General features: G+C 42.9%; 1 protein-coding gene across 2 annotated transcripts in view; it reads left to right on the top strand.

Moving 5' to 3' along the window:
* Positions 1-18,649: 18,649 nt before the first annotated feature.
* ADGRD1 (adhesion G protein-coupled receptor D1) overlaps positions 18,650-23,330 on the top strand; it is a 174,306-nt gene continuing 169,625 nt past the window's right edge. The window contains exons 1-2 of one of the 2 annotated variants that reach the window (XM_043902127.1): positions 18,650-19,453; positions 19,543-19,579. In XM_043902127.1, coding sequence (XP_043758062.1) covers positions 19,388-19,453; positions 19,543-19,579 — 103 coding nt within the window. In that variant the 5' untranslated portion in view covers positions 18,650-19,387. The remainder of the gene's footprint in view (positions 19,454-19,542; positions 19,580-23,330) is intronic. The other variant, XM_043902126.1, reaches the window with a different exon arrangement.

Here is a 23,330-nt window from a genome sequence, read left to right on the forward strand (position 1 = left end):
AATCTGCCTGCAATGCAGGAGACCTGGGTTCAATCCCTAGGTGGGGAACATCCCCTGGAGAAGGGAGTGGCAACCCATTCCAGCATTCTTGCCTGGAAAATGGACAGAGGAGCCTGGTGGGCTACAGTCCATGGGGTTGCAAAGAGTTGGACACAACTGAGAGAGTAAATAACAAACAAATAAAGTGGGTTCCGTATTGCCTCCCCCTTGATTCCAAGTCTCCTGCTGCCACCAGCCAGTTCCTGTTCAGGGTCCTTCTTGGTTTCACCATCTACTTGGTTGCTCAAACCGATAACCTAGGAGTCAGTGTTGACTTGTCAGAGTCTCTTCTTGGCCTTATCCAATCCATCATCAACTCCCACCAGCTTTATTTCCAAAAGTACATTTTCATTCCCATTACCACCACCCTGTCCAAACCACCATTACCTCCTGACTCAGTGTCCCCCAAAGCTTCTAAACTAGATTTCCTGTCTATGGCTTTACCACACTGGATGTGTCTGATCTCATGTAAACTAGGTATCCTGCATACAACGGTGCCCTGCCCTCCAAGTGTTTAGCATCCGCACAGCCTCTGGAGCAGTCTTTTAAAAATATCAAGTAGCTCATCTTCTGTCCTCTTCAAAACTTTCCAGTGGTTTCCCATTCTCTGTTGAATCCAGTCCAATCTCCTTTCCATGGTCCACAAGAGCTGTTCACGATCTAATCCCTGCATCTCCCACCTTCCTTTTGGACCATTCTACCCCTTCTTACTGTGTTCTAGCCATGTCAGTTTTTCTAGTTCTCATGGATATCAGGTCACTTTTGCCTTTGGGAATTTGATCTCTTCATCTGGCATGCTCTTCGCTCAAGAGTTGTACATGCCTGGTTCCATCAAATCATTCAGGGCTCAGCTCAAATATAACCTGTATAGCAAGGAAGTTTCTCCCGGATCATCACCTAGAGTCATACCTCCATTCCCTCTCCCCAGTCTAGGACACCAAACAGTGTTTTATTGTATTTAGAATACTTTTCATAGTTTTCTTATTTTTTGTTTACTTGTGTCTTATGTGTTTCTTCTATCCACCCCCTCACCACCGGAATATATGTTCCTTGAGGGCAGACGTTTATTTTTCTTGTTCACTGTTCCATCTCCAGTAGCTGAGGTGCAGTAGATGCTCAATAAATACTTAATAATAAACAAATCCTCTGAAAAGGTAGTGGCAGAGGGACTGCAGATGATGAAGTGTTTTGTCCAGGGTCTTCTATGATGCTGGCTTTATGGGTATATGTGAAGCTTATCCACATATCACTTCTCCTAGCTGAAGCTTCTGTGAGAGTGTTGATGCATTAAAAATCAGTGTTTTGGGCGAAGGGAGTTAGTGGGTGCAAGAAAAAAGGCTGATGCTTAGCCTTATCTGAAGACTTCTTTAGCTTCCATAATCACATGAGCCAATCCCTCAGAGTAAATGAATCTTTCTCTCATATCTCTCCATCTCAATACATATTTGTTGTTGTTGTTCAGTGGCTCAGTCTTGTCTGCCTCTTTGTGGCCCCAGGGACTGCAGCATGCCAGGCTTTCCTGTCCTTTGCCATCTCCTGGAGTTTGCTTAGACTCATGTCCATCGAGTTGATGATGCCATCCAACCATCTCATCCTCTGTCATCCCCTTCTCCTCTTGCCTTCAATCTTTCCCAGCATCAGGATCTTTTCCAATGAGTCGGCTCCTCACATCAGGTGGCCAAAGTATTGGAGCTTCAGTTTCAGCATGAGCCCTTCCAATGACAATTCAGGATTGATTTACTATATATCTATACGTATATACACTTATGTATGTAGAATATACATATGTATATTTATTTATTCAGTTTACCTAGAGAACACTGACCAATACACCTTCTCTCCCTCCATCCCACAAATTTGTATTCAGCTTGAATTCTATTTAATAGAGAGTAGACATGACCTGGGGAGAAGGAAATGGCAACCCACTCCAGTGTTCTTGCCTGGAGAATCCCAGGGACGGGGGAGCCTGGTGGGCTGCCATCTCTGGGGTCGCACAGAGTCGGACACGACTGAAGTGACTTAGCAGCAGCAGCAGCAGCAGACATGACCTGGTCTTTGTGCTCTAGGAACTAATAATCTAATAAGAGAGTTAAGGACACAAACACTCAAAATTCAAGGCAGGGTTTAATTGTTGACACAAGACAGGTGTAGACATAATACTCTGAGGGTTCAGAGAAGAGAGACAGACCTTCAAGTGGTTGAGAGGATTAATTCAGGAGCCAGGCTGTCTGAGCTCAATTACCTGTTCCCCTTTTTATTACCTGTGTGATCTCTGGCAAGTTACTTAATGGCCTGTGCCTCACTTTCCTTACTTACAGAATATAGAAATAATTAGTATCTACCTCATGGAATGACCAGAAATAGTAGGAAAATAAAGCATGTAAGACAGCATCATAATAGTAGAAGCATTCAAATGTGGGACTGAGAACGGGGCATTTTATCCTAAAGTTGGGACAGTTTAAATTTAAGGTGAAGATTGGAAAGGAAGTTCCCAGTGGAGTCATGTGAACAAAAGGAGCTGGAAGGTGTGAATGACAATGGCTGAAATATTCGATTTGATTGGAAAACAAGAAGGAGAAGAAGATAATATTGGGAAATGATGTGGGAGCATAATAGAGAAGGACATATTAATAACCATCCTCTCTTTGGTGAGTAATTATGTATCACCGAAGATCTCCAAGCAGACAATTGTTGAAATGCCTTAAATTTCTGCAACAATTTACTGGCTCAGAAATCTTTGGTGACCTATGATATCTTAGCAAGGGCTTCCCTGGTGGCTCAGTTGTAAAGAATCCGCCTGCAATGAGAGAGATCTGGGTTTGATCCCTGGGTGGGGAAGATCCCCTAGAGGAGGGAATGGCAACCCACTCCAGTATTCTTGCCTGGAGAATCCCAAGGACAGAGGAGCCTGACAGGCTACAGTCCTTGGGGTCACGAAGAGTCGACATGACTGAGCTACTAAGCACAGCACAGTGTCTTAGCAAAACATTTTTTTCCTTTTGCTTTATTTGGGTTGATTTGACTTTCTTTTCTAGTCTTAACATGGCAGCTTAGTTTATTGATTTGGGATCTTTCTTTCTTTATTTTAATATACTTATTTCATGCTATAAATTTCCCTCTAAGCAATGGGTTAGCTGTAGTCCACATTTTATATTGTGTTTTTCTTTTTGATCTGTTCAAAATATTTTCTAATTTCCTTTGACTGCCCCTCTTTTGCCTGTGGATTAGTTGGGAGTCTGCTGTTTAATTTCCAAGTGATTGGAAGGTTATCTGTTCCTTTTCTCTTACTGATTTCTAGTGATAAAGAATCTGCCTGCAAATGCAGGCGATGCTAGAGACAAGGCTTCAATTTCATTATGTCCAGAGAGCATACTTTGTATGACTTCACTTATTAAAATTGGTCAAGATTTGTTTTATGACCTAGGATTTGGTCCATCTTGGTGAATGTTTCATGTGCACTTGTGTATTTTGCTGTTATTGGGTGGAGTGTTCCATTAATGCCAATTAGATCCAGATGGTTGATCATGTTGCTTATTTCTTCTAAATCCCTTCTAACTTTCTGCCTCCTAGTTCTATCTGTTACTGAGAAAGTGTTGAAGTCTCCCCATCTTATTCTGGCTTTGTCTATTTCTCCTTTGAATTCATCAGTTTTTTCTTCATGTGTTTTGAAGCTCTATAGTTAGATGTATACACATTTAGTATTGTTCTATCCTCTTGATGAATTGACCCTTTTATATATGTGATATTCCTCTTTATCTTCGTTAATTTTGTTTTGATGTCTATCTTGTTTGATATTAATATAACCAGCCCACCTTTTTTTTTTTTTTTGAAGGGAGTTAGTGTTTGCTTGCATGTCTTTTTCCACTCTCTTACTTTTAACTTATTTATATCATTATGTGTGAGTAAGTTTCACAGAGCTGGCATATATTTAGGTCATCATATGAAATCTAATCTGACAGTTGTCTTTAAAATTGGTGTGTGCTCAGTCGCTCAGTTCCGTTCGACTCTTTGTGACCCCGTGAACTGTAGCCCATCAGGCTCCTCTGTCCACGGAATTTGCCAGGCAAGAATACTGGAGTGGATTGCCATTCCCTACTCCAGGAGATCTTCCCAGGGATTGAAACTGCATTTCTAGCTTCTGTATTTGCAGGCAGATTCTTTATCACTAGTACCACCTGGGAAGCCCAAAATTGATGTGTTGTGTATAATTTACCATTTTATTATTTTTTGTTTGTTTAATGTTTTTGTCTCTCTATTTCTTCTTTCCTGATTTCTTTTGGTTTGTTGGATTGTATCTTAGCATTTCATTTTATTTATTATTTTCATTTTGACTATGTCTATTTGCTCTAGAGATTACAAAATGCATTCTCAACTCTTCACAATCTGTTTAGAATATTACTAATTCAATTTGAATGTAGATGTTCTGTCCCTCTAATGTTCTTTCACCCCAAGTTTTTTTTTTTTTTTTTTTGCCACATTGCATGGCATGCAGGATCTTAGTTCCTCGGCCAGGGATCAAAACTATGCCCCCTGAAGTTTTAATCACTGGACTGCCAGGAAAATCCTACTCCTCTGTCTTTATGCACAATTGTCTTACATATTACATTCACATATGTTAATGACTTCATCTGTCAATATTGTTGTTGCTATTATTTTTATATTATTTTGCTTTCAACTGTTAACATGTTTAAAAGAACTTTCAGGAAAGGGAAATATAGTATATGATATTTAACCATATATCCACTTTTCCTGTTATTCTTTCTCTATTTCTAGAGAACTGGGCCAACAGAGAGTAAGTGGAGACTGACAAGTATAACTTAAATTTCTGATGACTTTGACTGAGTTCTGAATAAGGCTGTATTATCTTCTGGACTTTTCACAGCTTTTTTTCCCTTTTGTTGAAATCTGTTTTCAGTTTGATTTTCTGTCCTTTCTAATGGAGAGCAGCCTGATTGACACAGTCTTAAAGGAGGAGGTTTTGGGGAAAGGGTACTATGATAATTCTTTGGTTGTGGTTTAAGTTATAACAGGCTAACAAATCACAAAATTGCGGGTGTAATTCAACTCGATTTCAAATCCAAATGTCTTTAAAATTTTTCTAGTTTAATTTCATTTGTAGGGTGTTTAAGAAAGTCAGGATTAGAATATTTGTTGTTGTAGTCTCTCCTGGAATAAATCCCTTGAAATGCAATTCTACCTTTGAAGGTTTTTATGGATCTTGACATTGTTATTCACTGAGACAGACAGTAGAGTATTAATTAATTGCCAGTTTCACTGCAGTGGTCCAGCATGATTTTCTAAAAGGGGCACAATGACTGGCCTTTTCTCTGCGGCTGATTTCACTTCTAAATAGCAAGTCATATTGTTTGCAGGAGGATATGTTAATTGCTCATATGATGATGGTGGTGATAATGACGTACAATTATTACTTAGTGACTCATTGGCGCTGGTCCCATCTGTTAATATCTAGAGTTGTTTATCCCTCAATTTCAGGTAGATGAAAATGAACATGGATTTGTAGGTAGGTACCCATGACTGTTTAAGTGGCCGAGTTCTGAACAAAGTGGAAAATTCACTGTGGACTGAGAAATCACTTAAGATGAGTAATTATGATGAGGTCAAAATTAATTTGTCATTCTGTATCAGTTGGAGATTATTTTCAAGTACATGTAACTGAAACTAGACACCACTGGCTTAGCCAAATAGAGGGACAGGTATGATAGTTCATGATGTCATCAAAAGACCCAAGCTCCTGCTTATCCTCGTCTCTGCTGTTATTAGTCTACAGGACTTTGGGGACAGATATATAATTTATATGTAGGAAAAAATCAGCCCCTTTAGAGTATAGTTCTATGAGCTTCGACAAACACATAGGGTCATGTATCCACCACCATAGCAAGATATGGAACAAGCTGAACACCCCCTACATTTTCTCTTGTGCCCCTTTAGAGCTAGCATCTCCTTTCACCCCTACCCTGACAACCAACGATCTATTTCCTGTCTCTACTATTTTATCTTTATAAGAATGCCATATCAATTAACTCATTCTTTCACTTGGGATAATGAATTAGAGCCTTACGCTGCTGTGTGTGTCAATATTTTTCCTTTTTAGAATAAGTGATTTTGTGGATATCCCTTTTATGGATAGAATTTGTTGATCCATTCACTAGTTGAAGCACATTTGGGTTGATATGCTATCAACATCTGCATGCAGGCTTTTGTGTGACCATGTTTCATTTCTCTTGGGTACATACCTAGTAGTGGGATTGCTGGGTCATATGATGGGTATGTGTTTGCTGGTGGTGGTGGTTTAGTCACTAAGTCATGTTTGACTCTTGCGAATCCGTGAACTGTAGCCCACCAGGCAAGAATATTGGGGTGTGCAGCCATTTCCTTCTCTGGGGATCTCCCCGACCCAGGGATCGAGCCCTGGTCTTCTGCATTGCTGGCAGATTCTTTACTGACTGAACCACCAGGGAAGCTTCAGGTATGTGTTTAGATTTATACAAAACTGCAGACTTGTTCTTCAAATGGCTGGAACATTCTCAGCAGTAATGTCTGAGAGCTCCAGTTGGCTTACCTCCTCACCATCACTTGGCCTCGTAGTTTCTTTCCAATATTATATGGGTGTAACAGTATCTCCTATTTAAAAACTTTTAGTTTTTTAATTGTTGTTTTGTATTTGGCTGCATCAGGTCTTAGCTGCAGCATGCAGGGTCTTTGATCACCCTGTGGGATCTTTTGTTGCAGGGCAGGGACTCTCTCTAGTTGTGAGTTGTGCACTGATTCCAGAGTGTGGGGCTCAGTAGCTCTGATGCCTGGGATTAGTTTCTCTGCAGCATGTGGGATCTTAGTTCCCTGACGAAAGATTAAATCCATGTACCCTACACAAAGGATGCTAATTTTCCATCAAAATGTGTCTTCCTTGATGAAGTGTGTCCTCAAGACCCTTTATCCATTTTGTACTGAGTTGTTTTATTGAGACTTGAGAGTCTTTTATGAAAATATGCATTTTGCAGATATTTTCATCTAGTCTTCTGTCTTCATTTTCTTACCACTGTTTTTCTGAGAGTTTAGGTTTAACGTTTAATTTAGTTGGATGAAGTCCAGTTTCTCAGTTTTTTCTTTCATGGTTTGTACTTTTTGTATCTTTTCCAGTAAGTCTTTGCCTTACTCAAGGTCACAAATATTTCCCCATATTTTCTTCTAGAATATTATATATTTACATTTTATGTTTAGAATTATGATTCAATTTGAGCTAAGTTTTTGTTGCATGACAAGGCTTCAGTTGAGTCTTTTTTTTTTTCTTAATGTGAATGTCCAACAGTCCCAGTCCCATATGTTGAAAAATCTATCCTTTCTCCACTGTGTTCCCCTTGTTGAAAATCAATTAATAATGAGTTTGGGTCTACTTCTGCATCCTCTTGTCTATTTCATCTATTTAAACATATAATTTTTTTCTAATGCTATGCTCTATTGATGACTGCAGGTTTATAGTAAGTCTTAAAGCTCTCCAATTTTGTACACATGTTCCAAAATAGTTTTGTCTAATCCAATTTCCTTTGTCTTTCCATATTCATTTTAGAATCAGTGTTGATTTTATATATATATAATATATATTTATTATATATAATATATTATATATATATATTTAAAAAGTGGGATTTTTGTTGGGGTTGTAGAATTGAAATATGAATTGGATTATTTGGAAAGAAAATAGACATTTTAGCAGTATTCAAGAATACAGTGCATCTTTCCATTTATTTAGGTAGTCTTTGTACATATTTTGTTAATTTATATATATTTCATTTGGTGGCACTATATTATTAATGACATGTTTATATTTTAATTTCTAATCATTCCTTGTTAGCATATCAAAATACAATAAATTTTTTATGTTGACCTTGTTTCATGTGACTGTGGTAAGCTCACTTGTTAGTTCTAGTAATTTTTATACTCTAAAGTTCATTGATTTAAAGTGTACAATTCAGTATTTTTAGAGTATTGACAGAGTCATGTAACCATCACCATTATCTAATTTTAGAACATTTTCATCACCTCCAATCCAGGTAGCTCTCTTTCCTTTGGATTTCTAGTCTAATTCCATTGATTAGAAACCATACTTTATATGATTTCAGTATTTTATATTTGTTGAGGTTATTTTTATGATCAACTTTGGTTAATGTTTTATGTGCGTTTGAATATGATCTATTTTGGTTAATGCTTTATGTGCATGTACAGGGATATTATTTCTCTGTTGTCAAGTGGAGTGTTTTGTAAATGTCATTATATACCCCAGCAACGTACGTTGATAGATCTGTTGGTGTTGGTCAGGTCTATATCCTTAGTGATTTTCTGCCTACTTATTTTATTGATTACTGAGAGAGGAGTCTCCAAATATAACTGAAGGTTTACCTCTTTCTTCTTTCACTTATACCAGTTTTTGTATCATATATTTTGTGGTTCTTTTGTCCGTTGAATGCATATTTAGAGCTGTTATGTGTTGTTGCTGAATTCATCCCTTTGTAATGTAATGACTCTCTTTATCCCTGATAAAATCCTCTGTTCTGAAATCTACTTTGTCTGATAATATAGCCACTTCAGTGTTCTTTTGTTTAGTGTTTGCAAGATATATCTTTTCTGTCTAATTTTTAACCTTGCTGTGTATTTATATTTAAAATGTGTTTCTTATATTTTTTGGTCTTTCTATTTTATCCAGTCTGAGAATCTCTGTCTTTTATTTGGTGTGTTTGGATCAACTAGATTCAATGTGGTGACTGAATAAAATCTACTCTCCTTGCCAGTTTTTTCTTTATTTTGCTAGTTATTTTCCATTTGTTGCATTCGTCCTTCCTTCTCTTTTTATTCCTCATTTTTGGTCTGCTTCTGGATGAATTCAGAATTTACTATGATTCCATTTTGTGTATTATTGGAGTGTGTGTATGGTTGCTCAGTTGTGTCCAACTCTTTGTGACCACATGGGCTTTAGTGAGCCAAGCTCCTCTGTCCATGGAATTCTCCAGGTGAGAATACTGGAGTGGGTTGCTATTCCCTTCTCCAGGGGATGTTCCCAACCCAGAGAATGAACCTGAGTCTCCTGCTTTGCAGGCAGATTCTTTACCATCTGAGCCACCAGGAAAGCCCTTTTGTATTATTATTAGCTTATTATTTGTACCTCTATAAAATTTTTTTCTAGTGGTTGTCCTAAGGTTTACTGCATTTTCTCCCAGTGGTTATCGAAGGATAATTTCTTTAATAGGTTACATGCTACTGTTAACTTAAAAAATGCACAATGTGAGGGTTGTGAGTCAAGTTTCATTCGGGGGCAAAATGAGGACTGCAGCCTGGGAGACAGCACCTAGATAACTCTGAGAACCTGCCCCAAAGAGGCCAGTATATATGTGATTTTGGGGAAATGGGAATACATGCAATCAAGCACATATTTCTCCAGAAGATTTCTGCTAGTCTGATGAAGCTTTTGCTAGTCATGAGGAACAGTTGTCACCATGAAGGATTTTAACGCTTTTCTAAATATGAGGCGATATAAGAATTGGGCCCATACAATCTGCTCCTGAAAATATCTAACTATCTGAAGACCTGTCCTGCCAGATTTCCCAGAGGACAATGTGCCTCATTTCTGCTCTCCACCCTGAACTCCTTTCAGGGGCTGTTGAAGGTCAGCAGTTGCAGCAGCATATGACTTAATCCTATAGAGATAGATGGTAAGTGCCAATTTGTAGATGACACTACCTTCCAATCATATTATACCCCTATGTGTAGGGCAGACCCTTCACAACTGTATGTTCCCACTTTCTCCCTCCCTTCTTCTGTGATACTTCTCACACATCATGCTTTTACACGTTATCAACCTACAGCATGTTCTACTCTTTTTTTTTGACAATTCAATTTTTACAGCGATTAAAAATAAGAAAAATATTCTTTCCTATTTACCTCAATTGTAACCATTTCTGGATATCTTGAGGGCTTCCCTGGTGGCTCAGCTGGTAAAGAATCTGCCTGCAATGTGGGAGACCTGGTTTCAATCCTCTAGGTCCATCCAACTCACTTTTTTTAAAGTGCAAAATTCAATGACTTTTAATATCAAACCATGATTTGTGCAACCATCCCTGCTTTCTAATTTCAGGACAGTTTTATCATTTCTCAAAAGAAACTCTATACCCAGGATCAGTCACTCCTCACTCCCCTATTCTCAGTCTCTTCTTTCATTTTGAAAAATACTGTTATTAGGTATAGAATTTTGAGTCACAGTTTCCCTCTTCCTATCATCCCAAACTCCAGATATTTCACTTCATTGTCTTTTGACTCACATAGTTTCCAGTAAGAAGTTTATTGTAATTCTTGTTTTTGCTCCTCTGTATGTAATGTGTATTTTTCTCTTATTTCTCTTCTGATGTCACATGTCTAGGGGTGTGTGGTTTGTGTGTATGGTGGGTTTATCTGGTGTGTGAGGTGTGTGTGCATGTGTGTGTACATTTGGCACGAGGAATATGCACATGCAAATGTGTGTTCTATATGTGTGTGCATGTGTGTGTACGTGCACATGCATCTCTGTGTTGTGTGTATGTCTGTGGCATGATGAATGTGCACATCCATATGTGTGTTGTGTGTATGTGTGTGCATGTGTGTGTGTGCATTTGTGTGGTCTGTTTGGGATTTATCTTTTTTGGGACTGTCTGCACTTCTTTAATTTGTGGTTAAATGTACCCCATTATTTTCCAACATTCTTAGTTATTTGCTCTTCAAATATATTTTGTTGTCTCAGTTTCTCACTTCCAGTGTATTCTGGAATTTCAGTATACACATATGAGAATATTGTGACACTGTTCCTTCATGCTCTGGTTTTTAGAAGTTCCTTTTTTCACTTTGTGGTTTAGCTTGGATAATTTTAATCGACCCATCACAGGGTTCACTGATTCCTTCTCTGCCTGTATTGCATCTACTTATGAGCTCCCAGAAGGAGTTGTTTGATCTGTTATATGTTTTTAGTGGCAGCATTTCTATTGATTCCTTCCTATAATTTTCATCTCTCTGCAGAATTTTCCCTTCTGTACATGAATACTGTCACACTTTCCCACTAAAGCATTTAACATATTAGTCAGAGCTATTATTTAAAACTTTCTGATGTAGTTTTGATGGTTTTATCTCTAGACATGGTTTTCCCTGCTTTTTTGTGTCATACTTTTAGAATAAATGCTGGGCATCAGGTGTAACACAGTGAGGACTGAGGTCAACAGTACTGCTGCTGGGAAAAGGGTACAGCTCTTTTCTGCTGGGCATTAATGTGTGTGTGTGCAGTAGTGCACACATGTGCTTATGCATGTGTGTAATGCATGCATGCATGTGTGCACTCATGTATAAACATGCATTAACTCATGACTGTGCACTACACATCTATGCATGTTATGTGTGTGTATGTGTATATGTGCATGCATGAACATGTTTTCACGTGTATGTTCATAATATATGCACACATGTGAATGCATACATGCATGTACACACACGCACACACATGTATATGTATGTGTCTGCACGTGTTCACGTGTATGTGTGTATGTCTCTGTGTGCATGCATGAGTACAGGTTTGCTTGTGTGTGCATGCACACACATGCATGTCTATGTGTGCACGTGCTTGTCCACGTGCATACGTGTGTGCATATGCCTGTTTGCATGTATGTGCATGTTAAATCAGTCTGGTGGGGAGTGCAGCGGCTTGGGTTCTGTCGCCATGGTTACCGTCAGCACTGCACTGGCTTCAGTCTCCTCTGGCATGGCCTTGCACTGGGGGTGGGGTTGGTTCAGCAGAGGGAGTTCCTCACTGTTCCTGCTCCACTTTCAGTTCCAGGCCTTTCTCCTCAGCCAGAACAGCTCCGCATGCTCTCACCTCTCCCGTTCCTAGGATGCTGAGTCCAGCTGGCCTGGAAGTGTGATGGCGGGGAGTCCATTTCCCTGGTCAGCCTCAGGCTCAGGTTGCCCAAGTCCCTGCATTGTGCGTGGATGTCCTCAGTGGCTCTGCCCCTCTTGGGTACAAGGGGACCTCTCTGCCCCTCTCTGGGGACAGAGAGTGCTGTCTCGCCTTTCTCCAGCCACGGAGGTTCTTCCCAGCACCCTGGGGTGCAGTGGCAGCTGTCCTTCTCCAGCAATGTCAGGATTTTGGTCCCTGGGGGAGAAGGTCCAGGCAGGTGTCATGCCTGCACCGTGGTGGCCACTCACTTCTCCTATGAACCCTGCTGAGAGGCTGCCTCCCGGTGCACACCACCAACATCTTCTTAGCACCTGCTGGTCATAGAGAAGGGCCTGGGCTCGGGTGTGAACTCCCCTCTGTCTGCAGCAACAAGGGGCCTTATGCTCTCATCTAGCTCACACCCTCCTTTCCAAATTCACTGCAGTTCTTTTGCTGAATTCTCCTTACCTGTGTGGGCCCCATTTCCTCATGCCCCCTCTCACTTGAGCCAAGACTCATGCACACCTCTCCTTAGAGGAGTCTGTCTTCCTCACATTTCAGGCCTGGTGGGCACCCTGACCTCTGCATGCTACTGGACTCAAGAAATTCTCACTTTTGTAGATGTGGAGGCTGCTCTTGTGGTGAAGGTAGTGCTCTTTCCAGCCTTCCATGTCCTTGGAGAAAAAGTTTGGGGTTTCCATGCCCCCAATCACAGGAGAGCTGCTCTGTCTCTTCTCATCACTTCTGTGCTTGGGCCAGAGAAAAGGTCAAAGTCAGCAGGCTTCAGGAAGAGCAAAGTTCAAGAGTGTTTTCTTGGAAGGCTGTGCCACAGGCATCTGCATATATCTCACTGTGTGTGGTCCCCTGGTCACCCCAGCTGAAAGGGCAGTGACCGTTTTTAACTGAGTTACAGGCACACTAATGCACTTATTATTGTTATTTTTTGGCCATGCATGATCTTAGTTTCCCGACCAGGAATTGAACCCATGTCCTTGCAGTAGAAGCACAGACTCTTAACCACTGGGCCACCAGTGAAGTACCCCCTGCCACCCCATGCACTTGGGATTCTGCCTGGGGAGAAGGGAGAGACTGGATTTGGGGCAGGCAGTTAGCCATGTCTTCTAGGCAGTCTTCTTAAAACCCTTCTCCCCAATCTCAACAATTTCTTAAGCTCTAACCCTCCCCTTCTCTTTGGAAATTGGATGAAAGCTATGGAACACTCTCCCCTCAAAAGTTCACGTGTTTGCATTCAAACAGAATTGTGCATGTGACTTCAGGATGTTCAGTGACTCTATGAGACTCTGCCTGCATGTCAGGGCCTATGGGACTGTCACCCCTGAGGCTTAGTCTTTTTCTTAAAAATTTTTAAATTGGAGGATAATATACAAATCTGCCATAATTATATATACATATCTCCTCCCTCTCGTGCTTCCCTCCCACCACTCCCCCCCCCGCCCCCACCCCTCTAGGTCATCACAGAGCACTGAGCTGAACTCCCTGTGTTATATAGCAGCTTCCCACTAGCTATCTATTTTACACGTGGTAGTCTATATATTTCAGCGCTAATCTCCCAATTCGTTCTACCCTCCCCATTCCCTGTTGTGTCCACAAGTCCGTTCTCTCTGTCTCTCCATTCATTCCCCGAAAATAGATTTGTCTGTGCCATTTTTCTAGATTCCATATATATGCGTTAATATACAGTATTTGTTTTTCTTTTTCAGACTTACTTCACTCTGTATAACAGGCTCTAGGTTCATCTCCCTCTGATGGTCAATCTTATCCTGGGTTGTCCAGAAGCAGAGCCTGGGGTTAACAATGTGTGTGTATAGTTTTCTTGGAGATGGATTCCAGGCGTGAAGGTGTTTACAGGGAAATAAAACAGGCCGGTGAGAAAGTCAGTTCAAGGGGTTGTTACTGAGTTGCCAATCCTGGAGTAGAAGAGAAGGAGGAGGTGTTTATCTGCTGGGTCCTGAGCCCACTGGGCGGGGCTGCTCCCTGTCAGTAAGCACCTGGTTCTGGGTACTGATGCATGTGGCCACGTGGCCCCCCACCCCCACATCTCATCTGTCAGGTGGGAGGGGCCCCAGGCGGGCGAAGGCACACTGTGGGGAGTGAGGCTGGCAGGGGCTGCTATCAGGAAGATCATCCCAGTGCCTGGGACTAAGGAGTGAGGCTGGCAGGACCAGCAGTCATGAGCAGGAGGGTCTGGGATGCCAGCAGCCAAGCTCCACCTCTCTCTCCGTCCTCCCTCCCCTCCTGCCCCTTCCTTTCTGTGCCTACAGGTCATTGAAAAACAAACGACTGCAGCTTCCCAGATCCATCCCTTTCGCCAGGACTCTTGATCACAAGGGACAGAAGCCAAACTCAAACTTCCTCCAGGGAAAGGTGAATTGATTGGTGCCTCTTGAGGAAAACTGGCTCTAGCATCGCAGATCCAGGAGCTCGGCGGACACCATCGAATCTCTTAGTTCAGTCTGTCCATTCTTTCCACCATAGTAACTCTTTATAGTGGAAAAGCAAGTACGAGCGGCCTTAATTTAAGATCCTTCTGGGTTATAGCAGCTCCAGGTAGGGTGGGGAGCCTCTTTTCTTCCAAGGTGCTGGTCTGGGAAGATTAGAGCCTAGTAGTAGGATGCATGACAATCACAGGCCTGGGGTGCAGAGGTGCTGCGGGGGGTTCCCCCCCTCCCCCAACCACCTGCCCTCCTGACAGAAGCACGTGGGCTGATGGAGGACGCACCCTCCAAAGGAAGACCACTCACTTGTAGCCACAGAAGGGGAAGGGGGAGGCTGGGCTGGCAGAAACAACACAGGCCCTTGGTACATCCCAGGCTACTTCCGGAATGTCTTTCCAGAGTGTTCTTCCTTCCCTTGTCCCTTAAGAGAGAGAATTCCCCAACTCCCTCCCACCATTTCTGCAGTACATTCATCTCTCAAACTCTAACCCTGTGGATTTCTATGGTATCTGTGTGTTGCTTGTACCCCTAACACTGGCTGGGCATCACTGTTCTTCCTGGGGTGGGGGGGCATCTCCACGGGTCACAGTGGGACGGGGTCAGCACTGCCCAGGCAGCTCCTTACAGATGTAATGGTGTGTTGAAGGCTGTGTGGGCGGGGAGGTGCGGCTGAGGGAGGGAAGAACCAGGCCCTAAGAATTCATCACCCTGCCGGTGTCAGGGAGGCTCTAAAGGGCTCTTCATGAGCTCCACGCTGTCCTCCTGCTCAGCAGGAGGACACCTATCTAGTTGTGGGTGAATAATCCAGTTAAGCCCCTATTTTCAGTCAACTTTACACTTTGTTTCATCCCTGTAAAACTGTATCGAATAGAACCTAATTGGAATTTAAGCTTCCTTTGATTTGTTTCAGCTTTATCACAGTATAATCGACAAAATTGTAATATATTTAAGGGGTGCAATGTGATGATTTGATGTACATGTACACTGTGAAAGGACTCCCACAGCAGAGCTAATTAACACATCTGTCACCTCACATCTCACATGTTTATCTTTTTTTGGGGGAGTGAGAACATAAATTCTACTATCTTAGAAATGTTAATTACACCATGTAGTCTTATCCACTAGAGTCACCATATTATATATTAGATCCTCATCATATAATTGAAGGTTTACACTCTTTTACCAACCTCTGGTAAACGGGTTCACAGGGATGGGATTCCAGACCCACACTCCATCAGTATCTTTTCCGAAATCCCCCCCGTGTGGGAAAGGATGCTTTACACGGAGATGGGCTCATCTCAGCACCTGAACGGGAACCGAGAAAGGTTAAGAGATGTAAACGAGCACAAACCTGCTATCTGGGGTTGAGATGAAAAGCAAGTCCATGGGGAGTGAGAGCAGGTTTCGCTGACTTTGATTACATGAAAAGATGCTCAACATCACTCATTATCAGAGAAATGCAAATCAAAACCACAATGAGGTACCATTACACGCCAGTCAGGATGGCTGCTATCCAAAAGTCTACAAGCAATAAATGCTGGAGAGGGTGTGGAGAAAAAGGGGACCCTCTTACACTGTTGGTGGGAATGCAAACTAGTACAGCTGCTATGGAGAACAGTGTGGAGATTTCTTAAAAAACTGGAAATAGAACTGCCATATGACCCAGCAATCCCACTCCTGGGCATACACACCGAGGAAACCAGATCTGAAAGAGACACGTGCACTCCAATGTTCATCACAGCACTGTTTATAATAGCCAGGACATAGAAGCAACCTAGATGCCCATCAGCAGACGAATGGATAAGGAAGCTGTGGTACGTATACACCATGGAATATTACTCAGCCGTTAAAACGAATTCATTTGAATCAGTTCTAATGAGATGGATGAAACTGGAGCCCATTATACAGAATGAAGTAAGCCAGAAAGATAAAGAACATTACAGCATATAACACATATATATGGAATTTAGAAAGGTGGTAATGATAACCCTATATGCAAAACAGAAAAAGAGACATAGATGTATAGAACAGACTTTTGGACTCTGTGGGAGAAGGCGAGGGTGGAATGATCTGAGAGAACAGTATCAAAACATGTATATTATCAAGTGTGAAACAGATCACCAGTCGAGGTTGGATGCATGAGACAAGTGCTCGGGGCTGGTGCACTGGGATGACCCAGAGGGATGGGATGGGAAGGGAGGTGGGAGGGGGATCGGGATGGGGAACACATGTAAATCCATGGCTGACTCATGTCAATGTATGGCAAAAATCACTACAATATTGTAAAATAATTAGCCTCCAACTAATAAAAATAAAATAAAATAAAAAAGATGTGAATGAGCACAAACCTGCTATCTGGGATTGAGATGAAAAGCAAGTCCATGGGGAGTGAGGGCAGGTTCTGCTGACTTTGATTTCTACCCAGTTTTTATTGCTGTTATTGTACTGAGATGCCTCCTGTTATCTGATGGTGAATTTTAAAAAATGTTTATTGGAGTAGAATTGGCTCACAATATCATGTTGATTTCTGCTGTACAGCAAAGTAAATCAGTTGTACATATACACATATCCGCTCTTCTTTAGATTCTTCCCCCATGTAGGTGATTACAGAGCACTGAGTCGAGTTCCTTGTGCTATACAGTAGGTCCTTATTGGTTATCTATTTCATTTATAGTAGTGTATATATGTCAGTCCCAATCTCCCAGTTTATCCCTCCCCCTTTCCACCCAGTAACCATAAGCTTGTTTTCTACATCTGTCACTCTGTTTCTGTTTTGTAAATAAGTTCATTTGTACCATTTTTTTAGGTTCCACATGTAAGTAACATCATATGATATATGTCTGACTTTCTTCACTCAGTATGACAATCTCTGGGTTGATGGTGATTTTTATGGTTAAGAGAAGAACACACCCAGTGTGGTTCAGTCTCAGTGATGGGACAGGCCCATTTAGTCAGCAATCTGCCTAATGTTTCATAAATTAAGAACTGGACTAAGGAAAGTCTGCATTGGCTCCCCCCTCCTCTTGCATCTTTCTCTTCCTTCCAGAGGGTGGCTGTGGGAGGGAGAGAAAGCAGATGAAATGCAGAGATAAAGGCTGTAAGTTTCCACTGAGGCCATCAGCCTAGGCTACAGGATAAAGGTGCAGTTACATCTAAACAGTGGCATCTGCCATTTTTTCAAGTGCGAAGAGATGGAGAAGCATGTGCTGGAGTTTTCTGGAACGCTGCTGCCGCCATGCAGGGAAGTTCAGGCTATCAGATCATCTGAGAGGTTGTGGGCTACAGGTGCAAGTTGAAAATAATCACTTCACAGTTTTGACATCACTTTTTTTTGTTCTCCCCCATGGAGACTGGAGGTCATTTTCTCATCCTCTTTAGGAAGTACTTGGACTCTGTTCCCATTTAAAGTCAGGACGAAGGAGCTAATATTAGTTAACATTTAATGAGTGTTATTTTCTACTTTATAATAATAACCACAGCTAACATTTATTGAGTGATATTTTCTTTTCCTTGCAAAAAACAGCTAGCATTTATGGAGTGCTACATATTTTCCAAGCACTGCTTTGAAAGCCTTATATATGTCATCTCATTTCTTGTTACTTTGGAGCTGAAACTATGACCTCCATTTTACAGATGAGGAATTTGAAACAGAGAGGTTCAGTGACTTGCCTAAGAATACACAGCTAGTTAAGTGTTGGAGGTGGTACAGGGAGGTGAGTACTAGGTAATTAAGTATGTGTTAGTTAGGGGCTTCCCTCGTGGCTCAGACAGTAAAGAATCTGCCTGCAACGCAGGAGACACTTGTTGGTATTTGTGTGGGTTAATGGTGTGTGTGTGTGTGGACATGTATGCAATATAGATTAAAGTTTTAGTTTCTAGTAAAGTAAGATAAGGCTGGCTAAGGGTCCCTGGATGCTTTGGTGGGGGAGAGATGTGGGGTTTGGTGTAATGGCCCAATGCACCTTGTAAAGAGTTTCATTCATCTCTGAAAGGGTTAAAGAGAAAAGTGGCCAGCATCCTGTGGAGGGCATGAGCTGGGGATGGGTGCGGTTCTTTTTTTTCTATCCCTAGATCACCTTACTTTTTCCTATGGGCAAAGAAGACTCAGCTCTAAGCAGAGTTTATCGTCTGTTGTACGTTTTGTATTTATTAATATTTACTCTGACTTTGAGGGTGTTAAGGGAAGGCAGCTAAGGTATGTCCACACCCTGGCTCTGTCTGCTCTGCTTCAGAACTGCAGGTCCTGAAAATAATTCCCAATTCTTCTTAACAGACCGGTGTTAGGACCCAGGAAGGATCCAGCAGCTGTGGGATATAAACAGAGGAGCAGAGCTGAACAAAGTTTGAGGAGAGAGCCTTACATCACTCACTGTCTCCACCCCGAGCTCCGGGGGCACAGACGGAGGTGTAAGCCTGAGTCACACCAGAAGAACTTAGGCAGAGACGCTCTGACCGGAGAGCCCCAGGGAGCTCTAGACACAATTCCTCCCACTTCCAGGAAAAAGGGCAATATCCAACTCCGGACCTGAATGGAGGCAAATGACGGCTCTTGACAGAAAAAGAAAACCGTGAGGGACCCACGATCGCCCGCTGAGCCTTGCCACTGCAGTCCCAGCCCTGGATCGCGTCTCAGGAGTTTAGATTGGAAACTGTTTTCTCCTCCACTCATCCCAGGGCCAGTTGGTCGCTCCAATGTGTTTATTGATCACCGAAGACTCTCAAGTTTGGAGACAGGCAAGAAATACCTATTAACTCTCCACGACTCTGCCCTCACTCTGCAGTTCACAAACTCTAGCTAAACAGATGGTGTTCTTCTTTCTGGAACCTGTGACAATGTCCCTTTCCCAAAGAACTGAAAGTTAAAGGCAACTCTTTGTCACAGACCCTCAGGAATTCCACTCGGATCATATTTTCACCTCTGAAAAAAACCATGAAGAAGCTGCTGCCTCTTTGCTGCTGGCACTCCTGGCTGCTGTTATTTTATTGTGATTTTCAGGTAACGTCCCCGGGCGGTGCTCACTGAGACGGGAACGGATTTCTGCTGGGAGGTTCCTTGTGTCTCATAGTGTGATGTTTTGTGTGCAGGTGCACGGTGCCCACGCCAGGTCACAAGTCCATCCAGGTAAGGCAGCTTCCCTCATCTTCTGCTCACGACCTGTCCTCCCTGTCCAGTCTGGGGTCTGGAGGCAGTTTGCTTGTGTGTCTCTGAGGCTGTTGGAGAGGGAGCCCTTCTTGGGCTCCTCTGGCCCCACCAGCTGTCCTGACACCTTGTCCCCTGGGTCACTCATCGTCCTCCACCTCTGACTTGGAGAAGCAGGTCTCTCTGTGCCCCGAGCCTCTCGCTTTGGGGCATCTGAACACTTGTGATTCAGGAAATGGGATGTTCGCAGGTGAAGCATCTTTTGTCCTTGACTCATGTCGTGCGTCTCCAGCGCAGATTCACTTGAGCTGCCTTAGAGCAGCTTTGGTCCCCATCCTTTTGCCCCTGCCCGCTTTTGTCCCCATCACTCCAATGGGAGCTGGACTGCTCCAGCCCTTCCGAGGAAACCCCTCGCCCACCCCCGGGTGGGTTCGCTTTCCCTTTGCCATCGTGAGTCCTGTCTGGACGCATCACCATGAGGCTTTCCTTGGGGAGGACGGAAGAGGCGAGAAACTTTTCCTTGCTCCTTCCCAGAAAAGGAGGCCGGTGGGACCATGGTGGGGTTGCACTTACTGGTCCTTGTTCCCATTTGCTGCTTGGCTGGTACATGCATGGTGGAGGGGACCTCACACTAAGATCCCCAAGTCTTTGCCTGGGAGCCGTGAGAGCAACACTGGCCTGGGGGTGAGCGTGCCTCTGGCCATGATTATTGTCTAGAGCAGCCTGCTGCCTCCACAACCCACCAGAGATGGGACCCCGGTCTGGTGGGAGCACCAGCACGGTGCTGGGTGAAGGTGGACGTGGGCTGGGGGGTCTGTCCCCTTTGGAGTGACGCAGCCCTCACGGTGGGCGCTGGGGCATCCTGTCATCTCCCTGTCTCTGCCTGCAGGTCTCACAGGGCTTGCCGCTTCTTCTTTTTCTTTCTTTCTTCTTCTTCTTCTTTTCTTTTCTTTTTTTTTTTTTTTACAAAAGTTTATCCTTAAATGTACAACAAGTTCCAAGACAACACTTCCTCCTGGCTATAGGTGGCAACAGATATTATGACAGAGAATCCAGATGTTTAAGCAGAAATGGGATTAAGGATTGTCATTGCCTCAGGCACCAGGGCCAGCAGATTTTTCGCCAGATTTCTTTATTCCACCTGTGGCCAGGGGTGTTTCCCTGGCAGCCTTTGCTGTTAGTTCCCCAGGTTTCTTCTCCTCCTCCTGTTTCGGCTTGGATGTCTTATCTTCCTCATCCATCTCGTGCGCTACTTCTTGGGCTGCTTCAGGGGCTTCTTCTTGCTGCCTTTGCAGCTCAACGTAGCACCTGCTGCCCCTTTCCCAGCCAGGCCCTTCCAGGTTGTGCTGCTGTTTCTTTTTATCTGCACATTCAAGTTCAATCTTCTGTTGAAAAGGATGTGAAGGTGATACATTTTCGCTGGCTCCCCTTTCCTTGGCCAAAATGCTGAGCGATCTGGGGATAAATAAATCATCTAGCATCACACTAGAGGGAGGCTGTGTGAGCCCTACCGCTAACCCACACCTCAGAGCTCACGCTGATTTCCCGGGAGATGAGGGGAGGGGTCTGGCCAGGAACATCAGGCAGAGCGAACAAAGCGGTCCTGGGACCCCAGCCCCGTCAGGGAGGAAAGAGAGCTGCAGGGGGGTTCCCATATTGCGCCTTTGGCCACACCCACCCACATCCACTTGCATCCTCGGCTCTCAGCTTCAATGAGCGGCTTGAACCCAGCCTTGGTTTCATAGAGACTGTTCCTCTCACATCCTAATTTAGTGTAGATGTTTTTCTGTTGGTCAACTACCTTCCTTAGAGAAATCATACTAATACTGACAATCACAGACATGTTACTAAAAAGAAGCAATAGACATTGGAACCTGGGTGGGGAGAGTTTAAGTTCAAAAATCTGGGGTGACTGTACACCCCAGATTTCTGACGCATACATGTACACACACACACACACACACACACACACCAGGCCTTGTTTTAAACAACCGGGATATGGTGCAAACAGAACAGTCTGTGCACTCAAGTTGCAAAGAGTCTGATAGAGGAGACAGGCAACAAATATACTAACAAACAAAAACTTTCAAATTATAGTGTAAGTGCCATGGGAAGACAAACAAGGGGGTTGGTAGAAAGAGTGGATGTTGGGTGATAAAAGGTGATCAGGGCAGGCCTTTCAGAGGGTGGGTCCCGTGGACCGAGGCTTGAAAGATGAGCTGATTATAGGCAGCAAGAGAGCAAGGAGACTTCTGGGCAGGGTGACTGTAGGGAGTCCTGCTGTGGAATGAACCCCGTGTGTCATGGGCCAACAGGAGGGGACCACGGTTGGCACGGGATTGGCAGGGACTGGTTTTCCTCTGGGTGGTGTAGATTTCTGTCCAGTGAAGTCAGGGGAACCCTGGAGACATATTTTCCTCCACACATTCAAGGGGTGAGGGCTTCTCTCTACTGACACAGAGAGTAAGTAACAGGGAAAGGATGGAATAGAAAAATCTGGAAGAAAACCTGAAAAGGAAAAATGAAAGCTTTTATTAACTTTCTTTCTGAATATTGATAGCCCTCCCTCCCTCCCCGTCTCACCAAACTGGATCAATGAAACATTAAATATGGATGAGAAATTATTCCTGAAGAACTGGTTTTTTAAAAATGTGTTTTATTGAAGTATAGTTGATTTGCAGTGTCGTGTTAATTTTTGCTGTACTGCAAAGTGATTCAGTTATACATACATATATGTGTATATATATATATATTCTTCATCATATTCTTTTCCATTATGGTTTACCACAGAATATTGAATATAGTTCCCTGTGCTATACAGTAGGATCTTGTTGTTTATCCTTTCTATGTGTAATAGTTTGCATTTGCTAACCCCAAACTCCCAGTCCATCCCTTCCCTCACTACCCTCCTTCCTTGACAATCACAAGTCTGTTCTCCATGTTTGTGAGTCTGTTTCTGTTTCACAGGTAAGTTCATTTGTGTCATATTTTAGATTCCACATGTAGGTGATATCATATGGTATTTGTCTTTCTGTCTGACTTGCTTCATTTAGTATGAGAGTCTCCTGCTGCATCCATGTTGCTGCAAATGGCAGTCTTTCAGTCTTTTTCATGGCTGAATAATATCCCACTGTTTATATATACCACATCTTCTTTATCCATTCATCTGTCAATAGACATTTAGGTTATTTCCATGTCTTGGCACTATTGTAAATAGTGCTGCTGTGAAATAAGGGTGCATTCATCTTTTTGAATTAGAGTTTCTCTGCATATATATCCAGGAGTGGTATTTCAGGATGGTATGGTAACTCCATTTTTAGTTATTGGAGGAACCTCATGCTATTCTCCATAGTGGCTGCACCAACTTACCTTCCCACCAACAGTGTAAGAGGGTTCCTTTTTCTCCATGCCCTCGCCAGTATTTATTTAGTTGTAGACATTTTGATGGTGGCCATTCTGACTGGTGTGAGGCGATACCTTATTGCAGTTGTGATTTGCATTTCTCTGATGTTTAGTATCTTTCCCTGTGCCTGTTGGCCATCTGTATGTCTGAAGAACTGCTTTATAGCTGTGGTGACATAGGCTGGACTTCTGTCTCTCTTAGTTTATTTTTTAGGGCCGGGGGATGTTTTGAAGACCCTGTGTGAACCGTGTTACCCCTCAGCTGTTGTCTTGTAGACATTTAATCTGTTTATTTGGTGAAAACCAGGGTGACTGTACACCCCGAAGATTC

This window comes from Cervus elaphus, chromosome 5 (assembly GCF_910594005.1).
Source record: "Cervus elaphus chromosome 5, mCerEla1.1, whole genome shotgun sequence".
In the NCBI taxonomy this organism is placed as follows: Eukaryota; Metazoa; Chordata; class Mammalia; order Artiodactyla; family Cervidae; genus Cervus; species Cervus elaphus.